This window comes from Eleutherodactylus coqui, chromosome 8 (assembly GCF_035609145.1).
Source record: "Eleutherodactylus coqui strain aEleCoq1 chromosome 8, aEleCoq1.hap1, whole genome shotgun sequence".
Lineage (NCBI taxonomy): Eukaryota > Metazoa > Chordata > Amphibia > Anura > Eleutherodactylidae > Eleutherodactylus > Eleutherodactylus coqui.
In genome coordinates, this window is record NC_089844.1 from 118,947,912 (window position 1) to 118,975,125 (window position 27,214).

At 46.6% G+C, this 27,214-nt stretch overlaps 1 protein-coding gene across 1 annotated transcript in view; it reads left to right on the plus strand.

The window, feature by feature from the left end:
- The window catches only part of MAD1L1 (mitotic arrest deficient 1 like 1), a 714,648-nt gene that overhangs the window by 348,467 nt on the left and 338,967 nt on the right, over window positions 1-27,214 (plus strand). Inside the window, exon 14 of the mRNA XM_066576313.1 lies at window positions 17,720-17,808. Coding sequence (XP_066432410.1) covers window positions 17,720-17,808 — 89 coding nt within the window. The remainder of the gene's footprint in view (window positions 1-17,719; window positions 17,809-27,214) is intronic.

Consider the following 27,214-nt stretch of genomic DNA (forward strand, 5'->3'; position numbering starts at 1 on the left):
TACTCCCCAGACTGGGACTCACCTGTGCGGCACCTGAGGCTGGTTCTGACCCGTTTGCGTGAGTACCCACTTTTTGTCAAGTTGGAGAAATGCATTTTTGGTACTAAACAAGTGTCTTTCCTTGGTTATGTGATTTCACTCACGGAGATTCAAATGGAGTCTGATAAAGTGGCAGCAATCTCCCAATGGGTCAGACCAGATAACCTGAAAGCTCTCCAGCGGTTTTTAGGTTTCGCAAATTTCTACCGTAGATTCATTAAGAATTATTCTGTTATTGCTCAATCCCTGACTAATCTTACCAAGAAGGGTGCCAACTTGGTTAGATGGTCGCCTGAGGCCCTAGAGGCTTTTATTCGTCTCAAAAGGGCGTTTACTGCTGCCCCGGTGCTAGTACAGCCTGATGCGTGGCGACCGTTCTTCATTGAGGTCGATGCGTCTGAGGTGGGGGCAAGGGCTGTATTGTCTCAGGAAGTCAACGGGAGACCTGGGTATAGTCCATGTGCGTTCTTCTCGCTGAAGTTCAGTTCGGTGGAACGTAACTACGACGTGGGTAATCATGAGTTATTGGCGATTAAGTGGTCTCTAGAAGAGTGGCATCACCATCTTGAGGGGGTAAGGCATCCCATAACCATGTATACTGATTATAAAAACTTGGTATATCTCGCCAATGCTAAGAGACTCGCTGCTCGTCAGGCCAGGTGGGCGTTGTTGTTCGCCAGGTTTAACCTCGTTACATATATTCCAGGGGAGAAGAACGTAAAGGCAGATGCCCTCTCATGGAGTTTGGGTTCGCCGGAAAGTGAGACAGTGGCTCCCGAGAATATCTTGGCACCTGGGGTGGTGGTGGCAGCTGTAGATTCTGATCTCGTTCCTCATCTACAAAATTGTCAGCAGGACGCCCCCTCGGGGGTGTGAGAAGGCAGATGGTTTGTGCCGGAGACCTTGCGTCTCAGAGTCATTGAAGAGTCTCACTCATCTGTTCTCGCAGGCCATCCGGGGGCTCAGGGGACTCTGGATCTTTGTACTAGACACTACTGGTGGCCAGGCATGTCTCGGGAGATCCGCGACTTTGTTAAGGGATGCACTGTCTGTGCACGCAGTAAAAGTTGGCGACGGCGTCCGGAGGGGCCTCTGAGACCATTACCGGTGCCTTTTCGTCCGTGGTCACATTTATCAGTAGATTTTATCACCAATCTACCTGAGTCTCAGAAGTTCACCACTATCCTAGTTGTTGTAGACCGTTTCTCAAAGATGGCACATTTTGTGGCGTTAAAGAAGCTACCTTCTGCGATAGAATTTTCCAAGATTTTTGTAAAAGAAATCATTTGTCTACATGGGGTTCCCGAGAACGTCGTATCTGATCGCGGTGTTCAGTTTTTTGCGCAATTTTGGCGAGCCTTCTTTAGAAACCTGGGAACGTCGCTTTCCTTCTCCTCAGCATTCCACCCGCAAACTAATGGTCAGACTGAGCAGAAGAACCGGGATTTAGTGCAATATTTACAGTTGTTTTCTAGCGAAAAGGCTCATCAGTGGGCAGAATTCCTGTCGTTGGCAGAGTTTGCGCTAAACAACCCTACTTGTTCTTCCACTGGGGTATCTCCATTCCGTTGTGTATATGGTCAGCATCCTCGCTTCCTTACAGCTATTTCTACTCCGTCTGCAGCTGATGTCGCCACAGATGCGCTGCAGGGGGTATGGAAAGAAGTAGAGAAGAACCTGGAAGCAACGGAGGCTCGTATGCAGTTGCGTAGTGGGAGGAGTCTGTCAGTATCTGAACATTACAGGATGGGACAGAAGGTATATTTGTCTTCTAGAAATCTCAAATTGAAGGTTCCGTCTTTGAAACTGGCGCCGCGTTACGTGGGTCCCTTTGTCATCACGCGGGTAGTAAACCTGCTTCCTTATGAACTTGATTTGCCAGCTACATGGAGGGTTCATAGGGTTATTCATTAGTCATTATTGAAACCTTTTGTCCCTTCGGTGACGTTCAGTGCTTAGTGATGTCTCCAGCTCCATCTGCTGGGGACGTCATGCATTGCACTGTAATCCCATTTGCGCTGCTCTGACAGTGTATGCCTCAGAGTCAAAAAATGTGCGTTTGCTCGCGCAATGATGGTGGAACGCATGGGGTCCCAAGCGGATGGAGGTGGAGACGTCACGAAGCATGGAATTGGCAGTTTTTTTTATTTTTTTTTTAACAATGAGCAGTGAGAGAGCCAGGACCGCATGCAGAGGTGGACCACTCACTAATTTGCATGTAGCGCATGGCACAATTAACGAGCTATATCTGGAGACGCAGTGAAACACAATGCAATCCTCATATTATCGCACATTTACCAGTATATTAGGTGGTAGGCCAAAAACTACATGACAGACTTCCTTTAAAGGAGGTATTTAGTTTATCAAACCCATTCTAAAATACCTTATTAGGGACTTCTAAAATTGGAGATCCTCCATTCAGCACCCCTCTCTTTAATAGATGCAAGTACATTGTCTCACTCGATCTCTTCAGAGAACTTGGGATTCCCATGTTTACATAGACAGACCATTAATTTCAATAAAGACTGTGTAATGCCTCGTTTCACCTGTGGTGGCACTGTAGAGCCATTGAAAACTTGCTGCCAGGTAATACTTGCAGAGTTCAGCTGATTGCTGGGGAATCCAGTAGCAAAACAACCTGTGATTAATTTAACTTTGGGAGACCCTGCTAATAAACGGGGTTAACCAAAATAGACAATCCCTTTTAAGGTGTTGTGTTTTGTCCTTTAAGGGTACATGCACACGGGCTTGTAAAAATTTGCACCCGAGTTTCTTGGGCGCATCACTGTTGAACAGCACAAAGAAATCCTGTCCATGTTCTATCCTCAAAGTGCGGGGTACCACACATTAATGTGTACTAGTTTTGTACGACAATTGTACACAAATGGGACATGCTGTATTAAAAAAGAAGCCCGGAAAATTGTATGTAAAAACGTCCATGTGCATGTACCGTAAAACGTATCTTTTATCTTTTGCCAAGCTTTAAATACCATATATACTCGAGTATTAGCCGAGCAGAGTCATTAAGTTTTACCACAAAAAACTGGTAAAACTTATTAACTCAAGTATATACTAGGTTAAAAAAAACCTCAGAAAATGCAGTTCTCACCTGCTTAAGAATTCTCCCGGCTATCATGTCACTGCTCGGCTTTGAATTTCTCCGCCGTCTAAGTAAGCGCTGTGATTGGATCGAGTGCCAACCAATCACAGGCGGCGCTTGATAAACCAATCGCAGCCATTCAGTGATGTCATACACTGAATGGCTGTCAATGATCGAGTGCTGCCTGTGATTGGCTGACGCTCGACCCAATCACAGCGCTTACTTACACAATGCTGACAGCTGTGGAATTCAAAGCCGAGCAGGGAGAATTCTCAAGCAGCTTGCCGCACCGCCGGGGAGACCATCGCGTCGGGGACACAGATGCCGGTGGGAGGTGAGTATTGCGTTTTTTGTTTTTTTAAACCTCATTCAAGTATAAGCCGACGGGGGCTTTTTCACAAAAAAAAAAAGTGGTGAAAAACTCGGCTTATACTCGATACTAAATTGTGAACTGCAACATGAAAATTTATGGCATTGATGAAAGAATCGCCCATGGGCAACTTCTAGTTTTTCTCATGTACAAAGCAGAGTCGTAGACAACCCTTCTCTGTCGATAAACCACTTTGTGCTGAGGTCCATGTGATGTAATACACATCCAAGGAAGGGCTCCTTGCACCAAGCTCTGGAGCCTGTAAAATGACAGACCACCCGTCATAGACATGCTAAGCCGATACAACTGTATTCGGAGTGTCCTCCAGGTGCTCGTCATTCTAATAGCCGTCAACCCTGTCATTTTGTGCTTTTATTGTGATATTTGTTGTCATGCTTCTGGGATCTCGGCTTTGATTTACTGTAAACTTCACACATCAGCGATTGAGGACAACCCTCCTGATACTTGGTTGAAGTGTCCTTACTTTCTGATGTGCTCTGCCATGAAGTCTTAGAATGTGCCAATCTGATCACTATTATTTCTTTTGAGATGTTTTCTAATGGAGATGTTCTTTATTATTTCTCTGAAATGTTATTTAACCGTAGAGATGTATGAGCACCTGCTGACTGTTTACCCAGGTTTATAGAGCTAGCATTTTACCATAGCTCCCAGTGATACATTACATATTAAATAGCAACAGCATGTCCCGCTGTGTCTGTACACTGATTGTAACGAGCCCCTGTCCTCATTTGTTTAAAAATCTATATTTCCTGTTTTAGAAATGCATCTCTCTTTCTCACTCTTTAGCTGAATGCCCACGGACGGATTACCGCTGCAGAATTCGCGGCCAGGCGCCAACCGCGCATTCTGCAGCAGTGTCTGTCCATAGCATGCCATGTTAAAAGATTCTCCCATACCCACGAGTGGAAATGAACTGCGATTTTCCGCTCGCGGGGAAGAATCGCAGCATGCTCTATTTTGTGCGGAAAATCGCACAGACGGCTTCCATTGCAGTCAATGGAAGCCGTCCGATTTGCGGCGATGTCAAAATGTCTGTTTTGAAATTGCCGCAGATCTCAGTCATCGCCAACGCGCCAGAAGCGGCATGCCCTGCGCTGCACATGCTTGCCAGCTGAGACAGGTGAGTATGGGTCTCTGCCTGGGCATCGGATCCCGCTAGCGGCCTTCCTCTTTTCTCTTGTGATTTCCTTCCACTTGTTATGTTTGCCTGCTTTCTTACTTGCTCTTTTGCTGTCTTACAAATATTTGCTCTAGCTCCTTTTCTTCAATTTCTTTCCTTCCTTCTTTTATTTGTTCTTTCATTCTTTATTTGGTTTTCTTTCATTCTGTTTCATTCTTCCTCCCTTTTCTTTCTTCATTTTCTTGTTTACCTTGCTTCCCTTCCCCTTGCTTCCCTTCTCCCTGCTTCCCTTCCCCTTGCTTCCCTTCCCCTTGCTTCCCTTCCCCTTGCTTCCCTTCCCCTGGCTTCCCTTCCCCTGGCTTCCCTTCCCCTGGCTTCCCTTCCCCTGGCTTCCCTTCCCCTGGCTTCCCTTCCCCTGGCTTCCCTTCCCCTGGCTTCCCTTCCCCTGGCTTCCCTTCCCCTGGCTTCCCTTCCCCTGGCTTCCCTTCCCCTGGCTTTCCTTCCCCTTGCTTCCCTTCCCCACGCTAGCCACGGCCTCGTCTCGTCTTGCCTAGCCTAGCCACGGCCTCGTCTTGCCTGGCCTTAACGATTGCCTTCCTGTCACCCAAACTTCCCAGAATTCATATTACAACACCTGTGCAGCCATTTAACCAGCAAGGGATGCTAGGACATTTCAGCTTTGCTGCATGTAGTGTTGTGAATGCAACGCTGGATTATAAGGCCTTGTTCCTACCAGTGAAAACTGCGTCAAGAAGAGACACACAAGAAAAACCTGACGTGTCTGTTCTTGGTACTGTTTCCATGTAAAATCCACATTGGGTTACCGCATGTGTATTTGCCCCATTGACCTGGGACTAGATGTGTGTGCATATCCAGATGAAAATCCACAACCGAACACCAAGGCTTCCCCTAAATCTTCTGCTGTGGATTAAAGCGTCTGATTGTCTCACCGAAGTCCACACTCAGTCCGCCTCCCAGGCAAGTCAATGGAATTCCTGTAACAACATTAATTTGCAACATTTCACATGGAGTTTCGTCTGCTCCACCATATGCGAAAAATAATTGTGTTCACTATTCTTCCAGCTTTTTCATGGGAACGCATGGATTGGCCCCACTGAATGATAATGGGGTTTATGCTATTTCAAATCCAAGGTACATCCAAGGTTGCCAGCCTCAGATTTCCACCGGGCGTCCTCTAGTAAAACACAGGCCAGAGTTGCCATAGGCAAATCCTCAACGTGTGAGACATGCTATATAATGCATGACCAAAGCAAAGCAGTATATTTTCAAGTTTACCTCTTCTTGTTCTGTAGACACAACAGTGAAACCCTACTGCAACTTTTACTTGTCCTTTATGCTAATGTTGCCGGTGTGCATATATCTTACAGAAAACATTGAATTATTAATTTGAGATTTGATAAATAACACTCTAGATCTGCCCGAAACTGCTGATCTCAAGTCCCGCAGCCGCAGGGGTCTGATGATTCTTTGTAACCGCCTGTGATTCTAGTCTGTAAACCTTCTAGCGGACGAGACGTAGGAAGCATATGGAATCAAGGCCAGTTCCTATTCATCTTCGTGTTTGATATGCGATTTCCAAAACAATATGTTGTGCTATACGCCTGTCATACAGGCAGGGGGCATCCGGCAAAACAAATAGCGGCAGCACCCAGGAGAAGAGCAGGTGGTACTTTCATTTTTTTGCTGAAATATCCCAGTATATTTTAGGTATAATTATAGCACACACTGAGCTAGATCAGCTTTTAATGTCAGCGGGAATATTCCAGTGCATTGACTGCAAAAACAATGAAAAGTAAGAAATACATTTACTCTGGTTATACCTGCCGCGCACTAATATTAGTAGTGTTGTGCCGAGTCTCGTTAGCAGCCCATATCATTTCAGGTTGTTGTGCTGATGAATTTCTGATATTTCTTTAGTGGTCAGAGCTCCAAACCTTCTGCAGTAACATTAACCCTTTCCAATCCACTGTCTGACGTCTGAAGACATTTTGATTGAGGGCTGTACAGCTCCGATGTCGGAAGACGTCCGGCAGGGTATTCTTACTGTATATTACTGGCCGCTCTGTTGTCGGGGAACTCTCCAGCATGTCACATACCGCAGTACTGGCTCTAGCCAGCAGATGGTGCCATTGTAAAATGCCAGAAAGAGAAAGCCCCCTAGGAAACCCTGAATCCAAAATTGGATTGCAAAGGGTTAAAGGAGCTTTTAAATATATTGAGTCTTCCCTACTAATGTACGGTCTATAGCTGACACCTATATAAGATGATCTCACCATGCAGTGACATGGTATTAATTCCTCTGAACATAGGGTTTTCTCTCCTTCTTGAATATCATGCATCCTGCTATCTCCACTCCGCTCTAGTCACCTTCTGTCTTTTGAGGTGCTGTATACTGTATAACATACAATGGTGTTATGTACTGAGCATTCAGGCACACTCCAGTTTCAGAGGAAGGTAAGTTCATCAGTTAAAGGGGTTCTGTTACTAAAAAAAAACAAAAACAAACAATCTTTACTTACCTATCCTTCCACCGGCAGCCTTCTTACTGCATCTTTAACTCCTCGATCTTTTGCTGGCTCCTCCAGTCCCCCGGGTCACCTCACCTCCAGCTGGCTGGATCCTCTACTTCCTGTGACAAAGCATACGTTGCCGGCATTCTACTTCCTGCAGGGCAATGTATGCTACATCACTAGTGACACAGCGTTCACTGCCTAGCAGGGAATGCCGAATCCTCGGCAGCCTGCTTTAGTGCGACTGTGCATGTGCAATGTCTCGTGGTAGTGTTTCATATACTATACGAACACTAGCGGCGAGATATCGCGCATGAGTGCTAAGGCAGGCTGCCGAAGATCAGCATTCCCTGCTAGGCAGTGAACACTACGTCACTCGTAGCACCCATTGCCCTGCAGGCTAGATATATCTCGGTGAAGCACTTCAATGACATTATGAAAGTTGGCTGAGTGAGAAACCATCAGTTCGAACCCCCTACACATCCCCGGAACTGCCTGCTTTCATTCTTGACATCATCAGAAAGCAAGCTGTATATGATTTAGTCTGCTAAGCGGGAGTCCGTCAATACATTCCTCTGTCTAACTCCAAATCGGTGAGTTACAGCTTCTCCCATTTCCGATCATTTCCAACCCCTCAGCACCCATCAGTGTGCCGCGTGGCATACAAGATTAATCCGGTTCTGTTAAATAAGCTTTTATTACTAGGACTGTTTATTTTGCAGCACCGTGTATTCATTTTGTAAGCGTTTGATAAACGATTCCATAAAGCGAGCGTGAGACACTAACTTTACACTCCCCATAAACTCTGGAAATTTCATTGACTTCCAGTGGGGCTTTGCTGAATTTAATAAGGACTCCTGATGGTATCTCTCATGTATTAATCATGTTGTACTCAAACTCATTATGTTATAGCATAAAAAAACCAGAATATCATCCGGTAGGTGGCATTCTTTAATCTAAGGAACAATGCAAGACACATTACCTCGACGTCAGGAGTTCCTGGCACAGATCGGGCTTTGGTTGAATAGAAAGCAGCAATACTTTTTCATCTAATTTGTGCTAATGACTTTTTGGCATCAAAGAAGATTTACACATGTGAAAATTATACCCATGCTGATCGGTTGCGTGAACTTTCTCAGTACGGTTTACACTTCATGGGATCATCTGAGTTGACCAGCAGACAGTTGTACAGAGCCGCACTCTTGCCCTATGTGCAGTAGGAACTTGCATAGGGGGAGCGTAGGGTTAAACCTGCAAATTCAGTTAATAAAGATTTAGCCGCCTTTCCACATCGCTACCTACTGAGCTACACTGAATGACCACTTCATTAGAGCCCCGGCCCTTTCATTCCCTGTTTGGAAATTATACCCAGAGTGCGGCATCAAAATAGGTGACACGTTTTCCGTGGATCAGTTTCAGTGCGACTCCAGATTAGATGGGGAAATCCAGCAATCTGAGCGACTTCGAACGAGGTCTGGTCATCGGTGCTGGACTAGCCGGGGCCAGGATGTCAATGCTGACCACGTGGGTGTTCTCATATGACAGTGTGGAGAGTATACAGAGAATGGTGGGAAAATATCCAACACAAGGGGACCCTGTGGATGTAAAGAACTCGTTGATGAAAGGGGTCATAGGGGATGTCAAAAATTATTCTGACGATTTTAGATGCTGCAAATTGCAGACAAATACGGTGCTGGTGCTCTAATTAATGTGTAGAAATGCACAACTTGTTCCTAGGAGACCATTCACACGCGCTAAATGTTTCTGCAAGACACACCTAAGGCCGGCTTCACGTGGGCGATAGTTCTATGCAACATTTGTGCTTTGCTAGCCATGCGATGCAAGTTTTCCCCCTTTGAACTATGGGATAAACTCCACGATCCTCTGCTGCGGTGGAGGATCGCTACTTCCCTGTGATGATACAAGACGTTTCTGATACAAAAACACTGCGCGTACACAAGAAAATCGGATGTTGGCAAGCGCATTATCAGACCGCGAATCACGGCCTGATATCGCACTCGCCCGTATGAAGTTAGCCTAAAGAAGCAGAAAATTCTGCATCACAAATCGGCATTTATATATTTGGCTTATAGATCAACAAACTGCAGCAGCAGATTAGACGGTGTCTTTAGGTGTGCCTTGCAGAAATATTCACGGTGTGTGAAAGGGCCCTTAGCAGAGATGGATTGGAACAGTAGACAGCCAATTACAGCGCCATTGCTCTCTGAGAAACCAAGTGGGACAAAAGGGTGCAAAGATAGGATCACTGCGCAGTGGAAAACACCTGGTGAGATGAATCCAGATTCCTGTTGCACCATGCTGATGGGAGTGTGTGTGTGGGGGGGAATTTGGCACAAGCAGCATGACTCTATGAACCCTTCCAGTCTGCTGTTCAGAACATGTAAGCACTAAGCACCTCCATCTAATTTACAGCAACTACAAGAAGCTTTCTGTCCATCTGGGCCAATAGTCCTGCAGAACCCATTAAACATCTAGTGGGATCTATGCCGCAACAAATTACTGTGAGGCCAAAGGAGATCCAGCACACTACTCGATGGGGTCTTTAATGCAGTGGCCATTCGGTCTAGATGTATGGTAAAAAGATGAATTACTTGTTCTGGACTGATCGCTCCATCAACCATGACTACGTTCTCACCCATTAGCTTATGTCATGTCTACTCCACACTGGTCACATGTAGCAGTGTTCTGTAAAGGAGCCTGCTCTATAGGTATGGTCCGCCAAACCTGTTTGTAGCCCCTGCTCCCAATCGGTAAATGTAATATAAAATAAACTGGTAACTAAATTTGTTGTAGTATCAGCCGATCTAAATTGTAAGGAAATGCTGAGAACATGCGAGCTTGTGATGGCATTTCTCCTGTACCATTTCCTCCCATCCTTCTCTCCTGAGCCGATGTCTCTGTAGATCTGAAGACGTCTGGAAGAAGGAGAATAATGAATCTGTGTGCAGCAGCGAGCCGCAGACAGCCTACCTTCCATTTGCAGTTCTGTGCTTGTGTGAATGGCTCGGCTCTCCTCTCCTCCCAGCAGGCTTTGATAGACTGAGCCGAGTCGCCGATAAGAGGACTAATCAGAAAATTGAGGGAAACATTTTTTGCTATGATAATCTTATCAGTTTCTGAATAAACACTGGTGTTGAAAAGTACCGCTATAACGGCGAGCACCTTGGTTCCTCTCCGTCAGGCTGGGGTTATGTGATGGGATTGATCTGAATGGGTTTTGCGCATTGGGTCCAGTATTTATTTACTTTCCTATTTTCGAGAACATTTTGCTTAGGATATTTGTTTTAGCATCAGATAAATTGTTTGAGAATTGCCGATTGGGAAGCTGAAATTTTCTCTTTTGAATTTGCTGTAATTTTCGGAATGTTTGCACATATTATCCCGAGGACTTGCTATTTTCTAACCTAAAATTGTTAGTTTCAGGGTTTTGTTTAAAATTTGTTATATAGTTGCAACATATTTTGCTGCACAATAGAAAATGGACCCATAGGGTTTGTTGTTTTTTTTCTGCAGATACATTAGAATATTGTAACAGAGAAGGTATTGGAAGCTTAAGAGGGGAGCATGGTTAGGTCTAACAATTTTGGTTGGAATTAAAGGGGTTTCCAGCGATAAACTATTGTCTATCGAAAGGCCAAAGTAGATTGGTGGGGAGACTAATGCACTGAGCTGATTTCTGCAGGAAGCAGACAGCTCTGTTCCCAGTATAGTAGCCAGATTTGGCATTACAGGTAAAGTTCTTTTTCACTTCAATGGGAAGCTTGCCTGTAATGCCAAGCTAGGCCACTGCACTAGGAACGGCGCTGTCTGCTTTCTGCAAACATCAGCTCAATGCAAGAGCTCAGTCTCTCGATGAACAGCTGAACGTCAGAGGTTCAACCACCTCCTATCTACTCTTGACGGATTATCCTAAGGATAGACCAGCCATGATTTTCCAACTGGACAACTACTTTAATCTTTCGTTTTTGGTCCTGGAGTAGTTTGTGTCCCAAGGTCACTTACAGGGATGTGTTTTCGGCAGCTCTATGAACCTGAATCAAGAGGGCCTTACACATACGCTGCATCACCTTTTGGATACTCCTTCAGTGGTGGCACCTACAATATCAGACATCTATCTTGTGGCTATAGTTTAACCCTTTCCAATCCACTGTCTGACGTCTAAAGACATTCTGATTAAAGGTTGTACAGCTACGATGTCAGAAGATGTCCGTCAGGGTAGTCTTACTGTAGATTACTGGCCGCTCTGTTGTCGGGGGGCCTCTCCAGCATGTCCCATAACGCAGTACTGGCTCTAGCCAGCAGATGGCGCCATTGTGTAATGTCAGAAAGAGCCCCCTAGGAAGCCCTGAATCCAAAATTGGATTGCAAAGGGTTAAGGCTGCCTGCAGGCGGCCGTTTCGAATTTTGCTGCGAGAATTCTCGCAGCAGGACCCTACCCGAGCCCCTGCAGGGACAAGTGCGGCGCTCACCTGCTCCCACGGTTTCGGCTCTGTGATGTGCCGGCTGTCGGCCAGCCGACCCATGCGCAGAGCGGAGCCGGCGGCCCACCAGTGACATTTCTGTGCGGGCTTCAGCGAGACCCGCACAGAAATAGAACATGCCGCGATTTGTTTTCCGCATGTGATTTCACTGGGACAAATCGCGACCGTCTGCCTAGGATTGCGTTTTCTAACGTAATCCTATGGCAGCTTCCACGGGTGGAAATTCTGCTGCGGAATTTCCGCCCGTGTGCAGAGGGCCTAAATGTCTGTGTTGAGAAAACCAATGGAAAACACTCCTAAGAAAAATGGGTGAATTATGCTATGCCTAATGCAGGACCTGAGATGGTTAAGCAACACGCTGGTTCTCCTAAAACACTTAAGGAGGTTAGGTCATCAATAGCTGATTGTCTAGGGTCGGCCACTTGGGACCCCGCTGATAAGCTGATTGGGTTCCCACTGTCAGTGCCACTGCTCTGTAGTGTTCGGCATGTGTAATTGCAGTTTGGGGTTTCATGAAAATAAATGGTAGCCGCACCTACAGTTGGAAGTGCTGGACACTATATATGAGTTGGAGCAGCAGCTTTCATTCCATACCCCTTTGGCCTCATGTCCACTAGAAAAATACAATCCGAGCAGAATCTGGAGCAGTATTTTTTCTAATGTGGATATCCGCACCCATTGCTAGCAATGTGGCCGATCCACGTGGAATCCGCGGAAAAATGGAGCATGCCACGTTTTTTCTCCCGTGCGTGAAAAACGCAAATCTATTAAAATGCCATCCGCGGGTGCAAAATTCAATTTAATTGACCGCGGATGGCCAATGATGCCCTATGGACAAAATTGAACGCAGAAATCCGCAATTTAATTTTGCTAGTGGACATATGAGGCCTTTGTGTTGCTGCACTGACCACGGGTGTCTAATCGGCCGGGGTCCTGAGCAGCGGACCCCAGCTGATTAACTATTGATGACCTGTCCTGAGGGTAAGTCATCATTAATATTTCCCCTTTAAGAGATCTCTGTGTCAGGCTCTGCTGCCTCTGGCCTTGTGCTAGGTGTAACACAGTGAATCAGTTTTTCTTAATTTACTCCATTTAAAGGGATTGCTGTGGATTAAGATAACTGACCATGAGCAAGGATATGGTCTAAAATAAACCTCCAGGTTTACAGATGGCCCTCTGCCTTAATCACCTGCACTTTTTTTTGCTACAACTCCGTAACATACCCTTCTCGGTATGTAGAAGCTCGGTAGTTCGACATTTGGTAAAACTCGGTGAGGGCCTGTATTCCTGTTTTATGGAGCAAGACCTCTCCCCCATCTACAGTGGTTCAATAAAGTCCAGTATTCCCGAGGCTGGAGAAGCTGACTGCAGTGCTCAAGGGTATATGCGATAAGTCTTTAAATTCTTGGTTCAATGGGATTGAGTTCCAGGACTCTCTCGACTATAGAAACATTTTTACCCTGATTAGGTTCTTTATGACTTGTTAACAGGGTTGGATATCATGCTCTTTTTTTCCCCCTGTCTCCCTTGGTGTCTGGGGTGGTGTAGTAATTGTAGGTCCATATGTATGTTCAAAAAGTATCCAACCTTATTACAGAAAAAAATATTTGCATTCCGATGCAACAATCTTACACTAATCTCCTTCAAAGTCGTCCCCTTGGGCAGCCACACACTTTACCCAACACTTCTGCCACTGTCGGAAGCAGTGCTGGAACGCCTCTTTTGAGATGCCGCGTAGCTGGTCCATCACATTCTGCACGTCGTCTGCTCTGGACTGACATCTGGCTCCTTTCAGGGGCATTTTCAGCTTGGTGAAAAGCCAGAAGTCACATGGAGCCGGACTCTCGACTGATGTGCGCCCATCTTTGAAATGGTTGTACCACTCCTTTATCTGTGGGGTGCCCATTGCTTCATTCCTGAAGGTCCTTTGAATCTTGCAGATTGTTTCCACTTGGGAATTGCCAAGCTTTACACAAAATTTAGTGAAGAAGCAGCGTTCAAGTTTTTCTGTCATTTTGTCAAAAAAGAAAATCAGACGGCGCTCAATTACGCTTCCTCACTCATCGGCTGTCTGCCGGCGACCGTCAGCTTCTGCAGGCAGGAAAAAATCCAAGCGTGTGCATTAAGGTCGCCTAAAAGCGTGCACCAAATCCCACGCCACTCTAGCTGCATGTGTCTACACCCAAAAAACTTTTTGAACACATTACACTACAGTTTGTCATCTTGTTCGGCCCACGTGTCTACATTTGTTATATTTTTAGAAATGCTTAATGAGGAAAAGAATTTTAAAAAATAAATAACCTATACTCGCCAGTTAAATCCCCAGTGGTTCTAGCCCTGCCGAATCGGTCTTGCATCCATGACATCATGTACATCACTCATGTGACTGCTGCAAGCAATCCCTGGCCTCAGTGGTGATACTTACCATGAAAAGCCTGTTCCTGCTAAGGCCCGTGGTTGGCCACATTGGCCACATGAATGATGTACATATTATCATCACTGCAGGACCTATATTATATAGCGATTGTGCGGCACTCTGTGGTCAGCAGGTAGGAGCCTACTACTTGCAACCATTTCCAAAAAGAACATGGCCCTCGAAAAGTGATGCTCAGATGGAAGAAAATGTATTAAGGCAATCCACAAATGTAAAATAATGGTTCAGCCTAATCCCAGACTTTCCTTAAACTATCGGACTACAACAAGTAGCACTAGAGAAGGATGCCGTGCCCTTGGTGTGATGGGGTCTTGTTAGAAATCGCTGCAGGATCAGCAGGGATTGGAAAGGTGGCGCTTGACCCAGTGGGTAAAGTACAGATTATCTGTATCAAATCCTGCTAGACAATTCTACCATTTTTCTTACAATTCTGGATGATCCCGTTAACATTCAGAGTTACCCTAAGAAAGTAACTACTAGAGCACTATTTACCCCCAGGGCCATTTCTAGTGGAAGAAATAAGGACCTTCCTTGTAATTAATTTCCATTGATGCCAGGTCTGCCATGGCATGTTGTGTGTCTTTTTTTAATTGGCATCTACAGATGGCCGTATCAATGTATAAATTAAGTGCTTCTGACAATAATATTAATAGGATTTCCCATAATACACATTTGATTAAAACGTGGAGCTTATTTGTCAAATTGCAATGGAGGAATTGACCCCAAGTGCAACTAAAGCAATTTTCTCCATTCACCATGTAACAATAACTGGAAGATAAAACACTTAATGTGTCATTACGATCAAGCTCTGACGTTTAATTAAGGCCGCTTTGAAGCTCTGAAGCTACAGCATGGATTTTAGATAAAGGCGCCTGCCTCCCTGTAGGAAGCGGTACAATATTCTTCATTACTGACCGCACCGACCACGCCGGTAATCTCGCCCGCACCGTGCAGGCATCGCTGCTCCCACAGTCCTTCTTGTCTTTGTTCACAGGACCAAAAGATTTGGCCTCTAACAGGTGTTGTCAGACCCCTGTATGTGGTGACGGCTCTCTTGGTCTCTGAAGACTCCGACGGGAAATCTCATGAATTCAAATTGGTTGTGTTTTCCAGGGTTAGTCAGGGCCCCTGAGCAATCATTGAGACAGGCATCTCCTCGCTTGGTGTGAATTGACAGGCCGGCTTCTTTCTTATATCACTTTGTTAAGAGATGAAAGCTGAGGCCTGGCCTGATCCCATTGGAGTGCAGGAGAACGCAGTCATTTCCATGTATTAGAGGCAAATTCGAAAAACAAAGACTCTTCAGTGTCACAGCTCTGAGTTAGTTTGACTGTGTGCCATGCTGCATTAAGATCCAACATTATGTGCATATTCATGTCTTAATATAGAAATAACGAATCCCCAGTATAGTCGTAGAGTTATTAAACCCTCTGGTTTCGGGTTTTGCCCTGTGGGCAGTTATATCACCTGCGGTTTGTATTCTGTACTCATGCTCCTCTAATCCGCTGCTTCTGGGTTCCATTTTCAGCTGTATGGCCAACGCAATCTTCAGACCAGCTAATTCCCGCAGTGCATTGGTAGTCTTAGACTACCAGTGCACTATTCTTACTCTGTGATTGGCCAGCACTGCTCACTTGATCAGTGCTGACCAATCAGAGAGCGATGTGTATTAGGTAGATAGGTAACTAGAAAATTGTAGTAGCCTCCATAGCCAGGTGAAGACAGGATTCTGAAAATTGGCATAGAACAGCAGCAGCAGGTAATATAAGCTGGAGGTTAACTTGAAGGCTGGCACTGGGTTGAAAAAGTTTTCCAAGAGTTTTTCAAAAAGTTGGTAAGGGTATGGGATAAAATAATAACCTATGCAGTACTCGCCCGTTAAACAGGCCCCTGCCACAGTGCAAGCGCTTTGGTCCCATACCCCCTGTAGCAGTCAAGTGGTCTTTTCGGTCTAGTGCCGTTCATACACGTGACTGCTGCAGGAACTCCTGGTACTGGAGTGGCAGGGAGCAGGGCAGTTACATTGGAGCAGTAGGATATTAAATGGGTGAGCAGCACTGCAAAGTTAGGTTTTTTTCCTCCCCCCCCCCCCCCCCATTCTCTGCCCATAGCTAGTTTCTGAAAAGCCAGCCACTTTGACAATCAAATATTGAGCTCCTAAAACCCCTGGCAATCCGTTTTTGTCACAAGGGAAATGGTCAAGTGTATTATTATATATCGGGCTGGTCGATATACAGTACCATAAGCTCCTCCGTCTACTCTGGCAGCAGACCTCTCTCGTTGAACTCAATAAGCTCCAATTTACTTCAGATGGTTTCTACTGTAAATTTACATTTACAAACGATATTCATGGAGATCTGGAAAACCCACAAGCTCCAATAATGTGGATTGGCGGTAAATTTTCTCCTGTTGATTTCAGTGCAGTTTATGCAAACAAAAAAAATAGATTTTGTTGCATCGTTCGACTTTCTCGTTCAAGTCAAGTTCAATTCATGAACAATATGTGCCAGAAATTGACATGCTGCAAATTTTATTGTAGGCTGATATCCGTGCAGAAACCTTTTCGCAGCATGTGGATGTGATTTGGTTAGCTTTACTGCAAATTTTCGCAGCACAGATGTCCGCAACATTTCACCCCTATGTGAATTTATCCAAATGGGGCATACAGAATGGACAGGAGTGCCCTTCAAGAGACAGCCCTCTTTTTCTAGCCAGTGACTTACAAAAAAAAGTGATTTTAAAGGGTGTTTTCAGCTCTAAAAGATTGATGACCTATCTCAGGACAGCCTATAGCAAGAAGGAGCGTTCCATGTGAAGGAAACTTCAATAAGATCAGCGATATTGTGCAGAAATGCACTCGTCTGAAGCAGCTGACTGCACCGCATGCGCAGGAATCCTCCGCTGCCACCTTTGTCTGGAGTCACAAGTGCAGAAAAGATAGGCCTGAAGAAGGTGCCACTCTGGCACTGAAATGCCTTGCCAATATTCTATCCATTTCTGGACTCCCTATCTTCAGCAGCACTATGTCCTTCCTGCACTCGTATCCTCAGGACAGGCCACCAATAGCTGCTCTGCAAGGGTCTGTCACCCATTCAGTACAGTGGGAGCTGTACTTGCAAATAACATGCCAGGCCAAATGTACAAAGCTATCGGCTTCCCACTCCATACATCGTGACTGCGGCCCAGCGAACAGCTGATCCCAGTCAGGGGTCCCGAGTGTTGGACCCGCAGCATTCACCTATCCATTACCTATCTCAAGGATAGGTCGACAGTTTTTTAGAGAAAGAAATACCCTTTAAAAAGCCTTTAAGTAAAAGGAATGAAGTAAGCCTCTTGTTCCTCGTCCCTTGCTGCAGTGCCATCTATCCATCCACCTGTAGCTTCTGTCATGTTCATCTTCTCTGCTTCCTCCAATCAATACTTTATGGCTGTTAATTATTTCACCTATAAATATCCTGGGCTCTATAGGATTAGCAGTCACCTTGAATTAATTATTCTTCAGTAATTACCTTGAATCCAAAATGCTGCTTTGTTGTCCTTCCGTATGTACTGCCGCTGAGCTTATGCAGTAATGTTAATATATTCCGTATGTCTTCCTGTAGCTGGCTGCAGAACTCAGTCTCTTGAAGTCACAGATGGGCACGAAGGACCAGAGCACCTCCATCACCAGCGAGGCCGTCAACTCTCTCAGGTCAGTGAGAAAAGTTTGCAAGTTCTGACACCGATCTTTGTTTCTTTGGGTTACTATTTAGTTTAACAAAATATTTATTGGTTTTATGATGTTCCAAAATATATCAATCAAGAATTACATTACAGTCATGTGTAAAGTCCAGCGGCAAGGAGATTGAACAGATAAATCAGGAGGTACATTGCCAGATGTCATTTCTAATAAACATACAAAGTAAAATAAAAGGAAAGTGCCAATTTCCACTTCTTCAATTACTGCAACTACTAATCAGATAAGTCAGAATAAGCATTAGAGAACCATAAATGAGAGTAACGAGTGGGGGAACACAAGAGGAACTCATAAGGGAAAAACAAAAGAGAAGAGAGGGATGAGGCTGTAATATGATTATTATGTAGGTGAGCCTGAAAAGGAAAAATAAAAATTGATTTTTTTTCTATTAACCTGGCTGGAGCCATGCTCCTCATACATCTGTTGGGGGAGTAGATGAAATGCTTGATGGTAAACTAGACTGCCCTGGAAGGGTCAAAGCTCTGCAGTTGGGTTCCATAGGTGCATAATCCGCAAATAATGATACCAGGATGACCATTTTATTTGTTCAACCCTTCCCGATCCATAAGAATAGCTGCCAGTTTCTCGTTGACCATGATCCAAGATAATTTAGTTTTCAGAAAGTCCATACTAACTGAGGTTTTCCTCCAGAGCAGGCGATTGCGATCTGTGAAGCTAGGAAGCAATAGGATATCCATTTGTGGGTGTGTTTGGGGATGTTAGTACAGCTTCCCAGGGCGATTTTTGTAGTGACAGGTTTGTAATGGAAAATATTAAATTATATACCTGGATCCAGAACCTACGAAGCCTTGGGCAATTCCACCAAATGTGTAGGAAGGAACCCTCACCTCCACATCCTCTGAAGCATAAGCCTGACATCCCAGGGAACATACTGGCCAGTCGTCTCGGAACCATATACCATTGCATTAAAATTTTATAGCCCGACTCTATATTGTTACATTAATGAAAAGCTTTGCGGTTGAAATGGCTATTTTCCCGGCGTCATCCTGACGGCAGACATGGAGGTTGCACCTTGACCTCGTAGGGACAGGAAGCAAGAGACTTTAAAAGGCTCCTCCCGTCTCCCATTCTCCAGTGCTTCCTGTCCCTACAGGGACATGCAAGAGGAGCTCCCTCCAGGAAGCTGCAGGATGACAGCTGGGGGAACGGTCCATAGGGCTGTTTTCCCCCCTCACCCTTTTCCAAGCAGGCTGACCGGAGGGTTTGACGGTCCACAGGGCTGCTTCCCTTCTCATCTCCCCTCCGGAGAGTCAGCGCGGTCCGGGAGCACGGCGGGCCACAGGTCTGACCGCCCGGGGTTCACCACCGCAACGGTCGGAGCGGCGGACCAGAGGTCCTTGAGTCCCCTCCTTCCTCCTCCAGCTCGGAGTTGTTTTTCAGCCGGGGAGAGCGGCGGGCCACAGGCTCAGATGCCTCTCTCCTCCAGGCATGCCGGCGCGGCCGTGCGCGGCGTCGGGGGGGGGGCGGAGCCAATGACGCGGCGTGACGTGGTGACGTCAGACGCCGTCAGCTGACGCGGAGCAGCGGGAGATTTGAAAATGGAGACCCCCCGACAAGCTTCCACTGACAGCACATCTTCAGAGAAGGATTTATCTGTCTACCTGGTTCTGTCTGCGTTTCTGCATCATGACTACAAAGGAACCAGAGATGGAAGCCCTGCAAACTGTAAGTGTTACTTGTTGCAGGAATGTTATGCTCAGGAATTTAGCATTGTGTGGGGGTTTTCCCTTATGTGCATGCATATATATTCTGCAGGACAGGGAATCCACTCGGTCTAAACAGGACCTAAAGAAAAAACACAGGAAAGGCGCTCTGTGTCTTTAAAAAAAACAAACAAAAAAAACTGGACGAGGCGTATAAAAAAGCCGCTATGCCCCGATTGTACCTCCAAGATCCTTACGGATGAACAGGCTGCATTCAGGGAAGATATTATATCCCTGGTTAGAGAGGAGGTCCGGGCATCAATTTCCAGTCTCCCCCCCCCCCCCCCCCCTCTATCCGCCCCCCCCCAGCTCAGCGGAAGGAAGGGCCGCTAAAAGGGCGAGCCACATACCGCTAACGAGCTCACAGTTTGAGCAATCCCGGGGCGACTTGTCAAATGGCGAACTCTTTGACCGTCCCCCTGATGCCAGGGATGAGAATAAAAAGTACTATTTCTCATCTGGGGACCTGGTTGACCTGATCAAAGCAGTCAGGGATACAAGGAAGGTCGAGGATGTGGTCGAGCCAAGGTCCATACAGGACGCCGTGTCCGGCGGGCTCAGACCAAGGAACCGCACAGTGTTTCCGGTTAATGATACCCTGAAGAAAGTAATCACGTATGAGTGGGCTGCGCGGACAAACACCTCTATTTGTCCCGCGAATATAAAGAGAGACTCCGCTTTGCGGAGAAAGACGTGAGCATCTACGCACGGTCCGGGAGCACGGCGGGCCACGGGTCTGACCGCCCAGGGTTCACCACCGCAGCAGTCGGAGCGGCGGACCAGAGGTCCTTGGGTCCCCTCCTTCCCCTGCCACAGCTCGGCGCAGTGGTTTCAGCTGGGGAGAGCGGCGGGCCATAGGCTCAGATGCCTCTCTCCTCCAGGCATGCCGGTGCGGCCGCGCGCGGCGTCGGGCACAGGTGGCCATAATGGCCAAAAAGACAGCCCTGCCATTCAAGGACTCCTCTCATCTTAAAAACCCGATGGACAGGGTCGACGCCTTGATGAAACGGGCCTGGCAAACAACGGCCTATATGCTGAAGTCCAAGGTCGCAGCGACTTCTGTGGCAAGGTCGATGTTCCTCTGATTGGGGGAACTCGACGACCAGATTAAACAGAAGGCCTCTAGAGATGTGTTACTGGAATGCATGCCTCTACTTAGATCAGCAACAGGCGGTCTGGCTGAAAACATGGAAAGCAGATACGGCTTCCAAAGGAAGGCCGTGTAACATCTCTGTTTCATGGCCAGCACATGTTTGGCGCGGACTTGGAGGAGATCCTAAAAGGAGCTACCGACAGGACCCGCAGTTTCCCGGACCAAGCAAGAACGGGATTTCCCCACAAACCTCAGCCATCCTTCAAGCCATACCGAGGCAAAGGAAAGACGGGGTGCTGGTCCTACCCCAAAGGAGGCAGGAGTAAAACAAAAATAACCCCTTCCCCTGTAGGCGAGTACCAGGTGGGGGATAGACTGTTGAGCTTTCCTGGCCCCCACGCGATCCCCCGCCCTGCAGGGTATCTTTAGAAACGAAATTTCTAAGGTGCTACAGATGGGGGCGGTAGTCCAGGTCCCCGCAGTAGAACAGGGCTTGGGGTTCTACCCCTATTTCTGATCAAAAAAACGAACGACAGTTTCGGACGATCCTTAATCTGAAGGGCCTGAACAGGTTGATTACCTACAAAAGGTTTAACCATCAGGTCTGCAGTAACTCTGATCAAAAGAGGGGACTTTATGAGTACCGTCGATCTAAAGGACGCGTACTACCACGTCCCAGTCCTGTCGGAACATCACAAGTACCTGCGGTCTGCCATCAGGATGGGCAGCCGTGTACACCATTTTCAATTCCAGTGCCTACCCCTCGGAGTTTCAACGGCACCCAGGATATTCTCTAAAATAGTGGCGGAGATGGTGGCGCATCTCCATGTGGCAGGCATAAACATTGTCCCATACCTGGACGATTTGCTGGTAATGGCATCCTCGCCGAAGATCCTCAAAGAGGATACCAGCCGAATCATCTCCCTATTTCAGAGACTGGGGTGGATAGTTAACTTCCCTAAATCTAGTCTTCTCCCCGAGACGCGAAAGACCTCCTGGGGGTACAGATAGACTCAGTGTCTCAGATCTTGTCTTTGCCTCCACCCAGGCAGGAAAACCTTAGGCTGGCAGTGCAGAAATGCGGCCAGAAGAAACAAATAACGATTAGGGACGCAACGAGGCTCCTGGGCCTCATGACCTCCTGTATCGGCATTATTCCTTGGGCCCAGGCTCACTCAAGGACGCTACAGAGAGCCACCCTGGGCAACTGGGACGGGGCAACAACCTCTCTGGACCGCAGAATGCCTGTGTCATCAGCGGTCACAAGGTCCCTCCGCTGGTGGCGGTCAACTGGCAACCTAGAGGCGGAGTCCCCATGGGTGACAGAGCCCTTCATCTCCGTAGTCACCAACGCAAGCCAGCCCGGCTGGGGAGCGCAAGTGGGGCAGCGTTTTCTCCAGGGCAAATGGGGTCCGACATTGCATGCCTAGACCTCAAATTCCAGAGAGCTTAGGGCCATCTGGGAGCATGTTAGGATCTTCTCGGATAACGGGACCGCCGTTTCACTTATTCACCACCAGGGAGGCACCAGAAACTTTCACCTGCTGAAATTAACAGCCCCGATTTTCTGATGGGCCGAGTCCACGGTACAGTCCTGACAGCGGTCCATCTCAAAGGATCCCAGATCCTGACAGCCGACTTTCTAAGTCAAAGAGGCCTAGACCCTGGGAATGGTCTCTGAATCAAGAGGAATTTCGTCTCATTACAGAAACCTGGGGCAGTCCACAGGTGGACCTGTTTGCGATAAAAACCTGAGACCACGAACCCTGGAAGTACAGGTAGCAGCGCTCTCAGCCATTCTAGACCAACCTTTGGCGGATCATAGACTGATCCGCAGGTTCATGAAAGCGGCGGAAAGAATGAGGTCAGTTAGCCGTAGTACAGTTCCCCCCCCATGGGACCTGAACCTAGTTCTCCAAAGCCTCTGCAAAAACCCCCTCAACCTATTGATCAGATTCCGATTAGGTTCCTCACGTTTAAAACTGTGTTCCTGGTAGCTATCCCAGCAGCAAGGCACGTAAGCGATCCCCAGGCCCTATCTTGTAAGACGTCTTGCCTATTAAGCCAGGACGATAGAGTCATACAAAAAAAACAGACCCCCGTTTTTCTTCCAAAGGTAGCCTCAAAATTCCACAGACAGCAAGAAATTATTCTCCCATCCTTCTGTCAAAATCCCCAAAACGATAGGGAAAGAGACTACCATAGCCTGGATGCAAGGAAGGCCATTCTATGCTACCCAGAGCAGACATTATCCTTTTAGGAAGGCTGACTGTCTTTTGTTCAATTTCAGGGGCCAGGCAGAGGAAGAGCGGCTTCTAGGAGATCCATTAGCCGCCGGATAAAATCCACCATCCAGCAGGCCTACTCCGTCCTGCAACAGCGCTATCCCGGAAGGACTCAAGGCCCATTCTACCAGGGCAGTATCCTGCTCCTGGGCAGAGAGGGCTATGGCGACGCCGGACCAAATCTGTAAGGCAGCCACATGGTCCAACCTGCACACATTCGCAAAACATTACAGGCCGAATGCGGACCTCTCCTCCGATCTCTCTCTTTCGGGAGAGAGGTCCTGCAAGCAGTGGTCCCTCCCTAAGAGTTAATTTGGTATACTCCATGTCTGCCGTCAGGATGACGCCGGGAAAAGGGAGTGAATTTCTTACCGAAAATTCCTTTTTCCCGAGTCATCCTGACGGCACGTATTTCCCTCCCAAAAATTCACACGTTTATATTAACGTTTATGCGGGCACGAATCTGTAGCCCAGAGGCTCCTATGTTGGACATTTCCCTTCATGCGGTAAATTTGTGCATATTTCCTGTGTTTAAGTCTGGGTAAGCTACCCTCTTTTTGTTTATGTTCAAATGAAACTAACCATGTTATTTTTTTCGGAGCAAATAAATATCTTCCTTGGTTAACCACGACATGTCCATGTAAGTAATTTAGAAGACACTGGTGAATGGGAGACGGGAGGAGCCTTTTAAAGTCTCTTGCTTCCTGTCCCTACGAGGTCAAGGTGCAACCTCCATGTCTGCCGTCAGGATGACTCGGGAAAAAGGAATTTTCGGTAAGAAATTCACTCCCTTTTATGCCCGTCCGAGATAGGCAATAGGCAATTCCTTGCCCGGCTCTTCCTCCCATCTCCTCATATATTGGAGTTTATCCGTGGGTGTTGTAAAGTGGGAGTACAATTTGGCGATTTTCCCAGGACCCCTCTCAAAACTAGTTCATTCGGAAAGGTCTCGTCTATTCTCCGTGAGTGCTAAAACGGCGTTTAATTTTTTGAAGACAAAATATGTCCGATCCTGGAATAGAGTAAACAGCCCGGAAAAACTCAAGCTGTCTGAAGCCAAGTCTATCCACAAAATCCACTATTCTGGTGAGGTCGCTCTATCCACCATCCAAACTCATTTTTGTTCATACCCGGGGAAAGATGGCATTACCAAAGATACCAGATATGGGGAGGTGCCTAGATATCAGTTTCTATCTTTTAGAGAGTCCATCCCAGAGAGCCAGGGAGGAAGAAAGGGTGGGATTCATGATTGCTTTTTTATGTTCCATCCTGTGCCAAAAGATTTCTTCTACAGGTAGGGGAAAGACTGCCTGTGCCTCAATTAATACCCAAAGTGGTTTATCATGACGGGAGAAGATGGAGACTAATTGAGCTAATTGGGCTGCATGATAATATTTTATGATATTGGGGACCACCAAGTCTCCGAGGCGCGTATAGGGTAGACTGCTGAATGCGTCTAGATTTGTTAGACCAAATGAAAGCCAAAAGTTTGGATTGTAAGCTTTTCAAATCTACAGTCGGGATAGGAATGGGCAAAGCATGGAGGAGATATAGAATTTTTGGGAGCCATGACATTTTGATACAATTTATCCTGGCTAGGTAGAATACATTCTATGATCCCCAAGTATTTAGGTGTTGCTCTAGATTCCTATTTAAGGAGGGATGGTTGTCTTGGTATGGGGCCTCAAAAGAGTTTGTAAGATATATACCTAAAGAGTTCAAAGGGGTTGTCCCGCGCCGAAACGGTTTTTTTTTTTTCCCAACCCCCCCCCCCCGTTCGGCGCGAGACAACCCCGATGCAGGGGTTAAAAAAGAACACCGGAGAGTGCTTACCTGAATCCCCGCGCTCCGGTGACTTCTTCCTTACTTACCTGCTGAAGATGGCTGCTGGGATCTTCACCCTCGGTGGACCGCAGGGCTTCTGTGCGGTCCATTGCTGATTCCAGCCTCCTGATTGGCTGGAATCGGCACGTGACGGGGCGGAGCTACAAGGAGCCGGCATCCAGCACGAGCGGCTTCATTGAGGAAAGAAGAAGACCCGGACTGCGCAAGCGCGGCTAATTTGGCCATTAGACGGCGAAAATTAGTCGGCTCCATGGAAACGAGGACGCTAGCAACGGAGCAGGTAAGTGAAAAACTTCTTATAACTTCTGTATGGCTCATAATTAATGGACAATGTACATTACAAAGTGCATTAATATGGCCATACAGAAGTGTATAGACCCACTTGCTGCCGCGGGACAACCCCTTTAAGCATTAAGGGAGGTAAATTTAAAATTAGAGCCAACAATTTAGTATCATGGCCTGATTATCGTTCCAAATTTATGTAGAATCTGATATATGTTAGGGAGAGAAGTGAGGGGAGAAGAAACAAATAACAACACATCATCTGCATAAAGAGCACATTTATGTTCCTGCCCCCCAATGTGGATACCCCTGACATTCACATTTGCTCTGAGCATAGATGCCAATGGCTCAATTGCCAGTGCGAAAAGAAGAGGCGATAGGGGGCAGTCCTGTCTACTCCCCCTTTCAATTGCTGCTGTGTCGGACTCGAAGCCTTGGGTGCGAACTGATGCAGAGGGGAAGGAATAGAGAGCCTGAATCAGCCTTGTTCCCAATCCCATTTCCTCAAGAATAAAGAATAAATATTGCCAGGAGACTGAGTCAAAAGCCTTTCGCAAGTCAAGGCTAAGGAGAAGCCCTTTCCTAGTTTTATCCCCGTCCCAGTCAGACCGCACCACCGAGACAATATCAATTGTCCGTCTTATCTGATCAGTAGCTTGCTGACCAGGGATAAAACCAACCTGGTCTGGATGAATATACTGACTTATAAAGGTATTCAGTCTAAGGGACATTGCCTATAAAAGAGGTTCTGCAGCAGCATACACGGGTGCAAAAAGATATAATAGAAGTCTTTATTCTTCCATAGAGAAACAGCAAGGTTTCGATCACGCCATGTGATCTTTCTCAAACTGGAGGCTTGAGAAAGCCCTAAAACTATGTATTTTTGAGTAAAACAACTGATTTTCAGACTCCCAACAGTAGACACTTTGATTCCATTTAGGGGTTGAGAGGTAGCAGTGGCATTCGGGGCTTTGGAGCTTGTGGGGCCTAAAGGTTCCTCTGTCACAGAAGAGAACACCAGTATTATAGCAACACATTGTGGGGCGCTGCTACAGATTTTGCATTGAGGCCTGGGAGAGACCTCTGAGGCCTTTTTTTTTCTTTACCCAGTGTCCACGGGCAAATTTGATTAGCAGAATCTGTTTGGGGCATCTGCAATTCAAGCCCATAGAGATGGCGTCCGCAAATAGATTGAAGTTTACAGATGTGTTTTGCGGACCTTTTGGTCTGAGAAAACAAATTGCAGCATTTCCATATTTGTGCGGTTCCCACACGGGCGGCTTCCATTGAAATCAATGGAAGTCGTCCGATCCGCGGCACACCCGCAGCTGATGCTACGGGCGGGCAGATCCGCGTGAAAGCAGGAGATTGAAAAATAACAAATTGTACTGCACATGTCTGACGGCGGGCCATGAGGACCGTGCCCAGTACAGCGAACGTGGAAGTGGAGCCGTCCGCGTGGATGCCGCCGCTGGAATAATACAGATACGCAGGGCTCACTGGCCGCGGGCAGGGCTCGATTCCGTGCTGAAATCTGTCCCGCTTGTGGACATTGGGCCTTAGGCTGCATTTTACATGGGTGAGAGACGCATGTGAGTTCAATTCACGACAATACGGATGGAACTTGCAATTAAAAAAACCATTACTTTCAATGAGTCTATAGACCTGGGTGATTTTTCTCTCAGACCGAGGGTCCCAGATGGAAAATTCGCAGAATATCTTCGTTTTGGGCAATTCTTGTAAAAGAACCGCCCATTATTTACAGTGGGTGATTGAAAAAATTACCTCACAGTTGCATGCTATGTGATTTTCATGCGAGTGTGATGCTTTTTTTTTCCATTTTAACTATAGGAACAACATACGATTTTTCCTTTTTTTCCCGCATGTGTGAAAATTACATATACCGTGATGTGATTAATTTTTACAGCCAAAATGCATCGCAGTCGCTGAAAAATCGCAGAAAAGTGAGTGTGATGTAAGTCCGCTTTTTTTTTTAATTTTTTTTTTAACCTATATCGCACTTGTCCGTGTAAATACAGCCTTACTCATCGCTTCTCGACCTTTGTAATAAAGGAAAAATAATACAGCCTTAGGCCTCATGTCCACGGGGAAAATCAGATCCGCTGCAGATT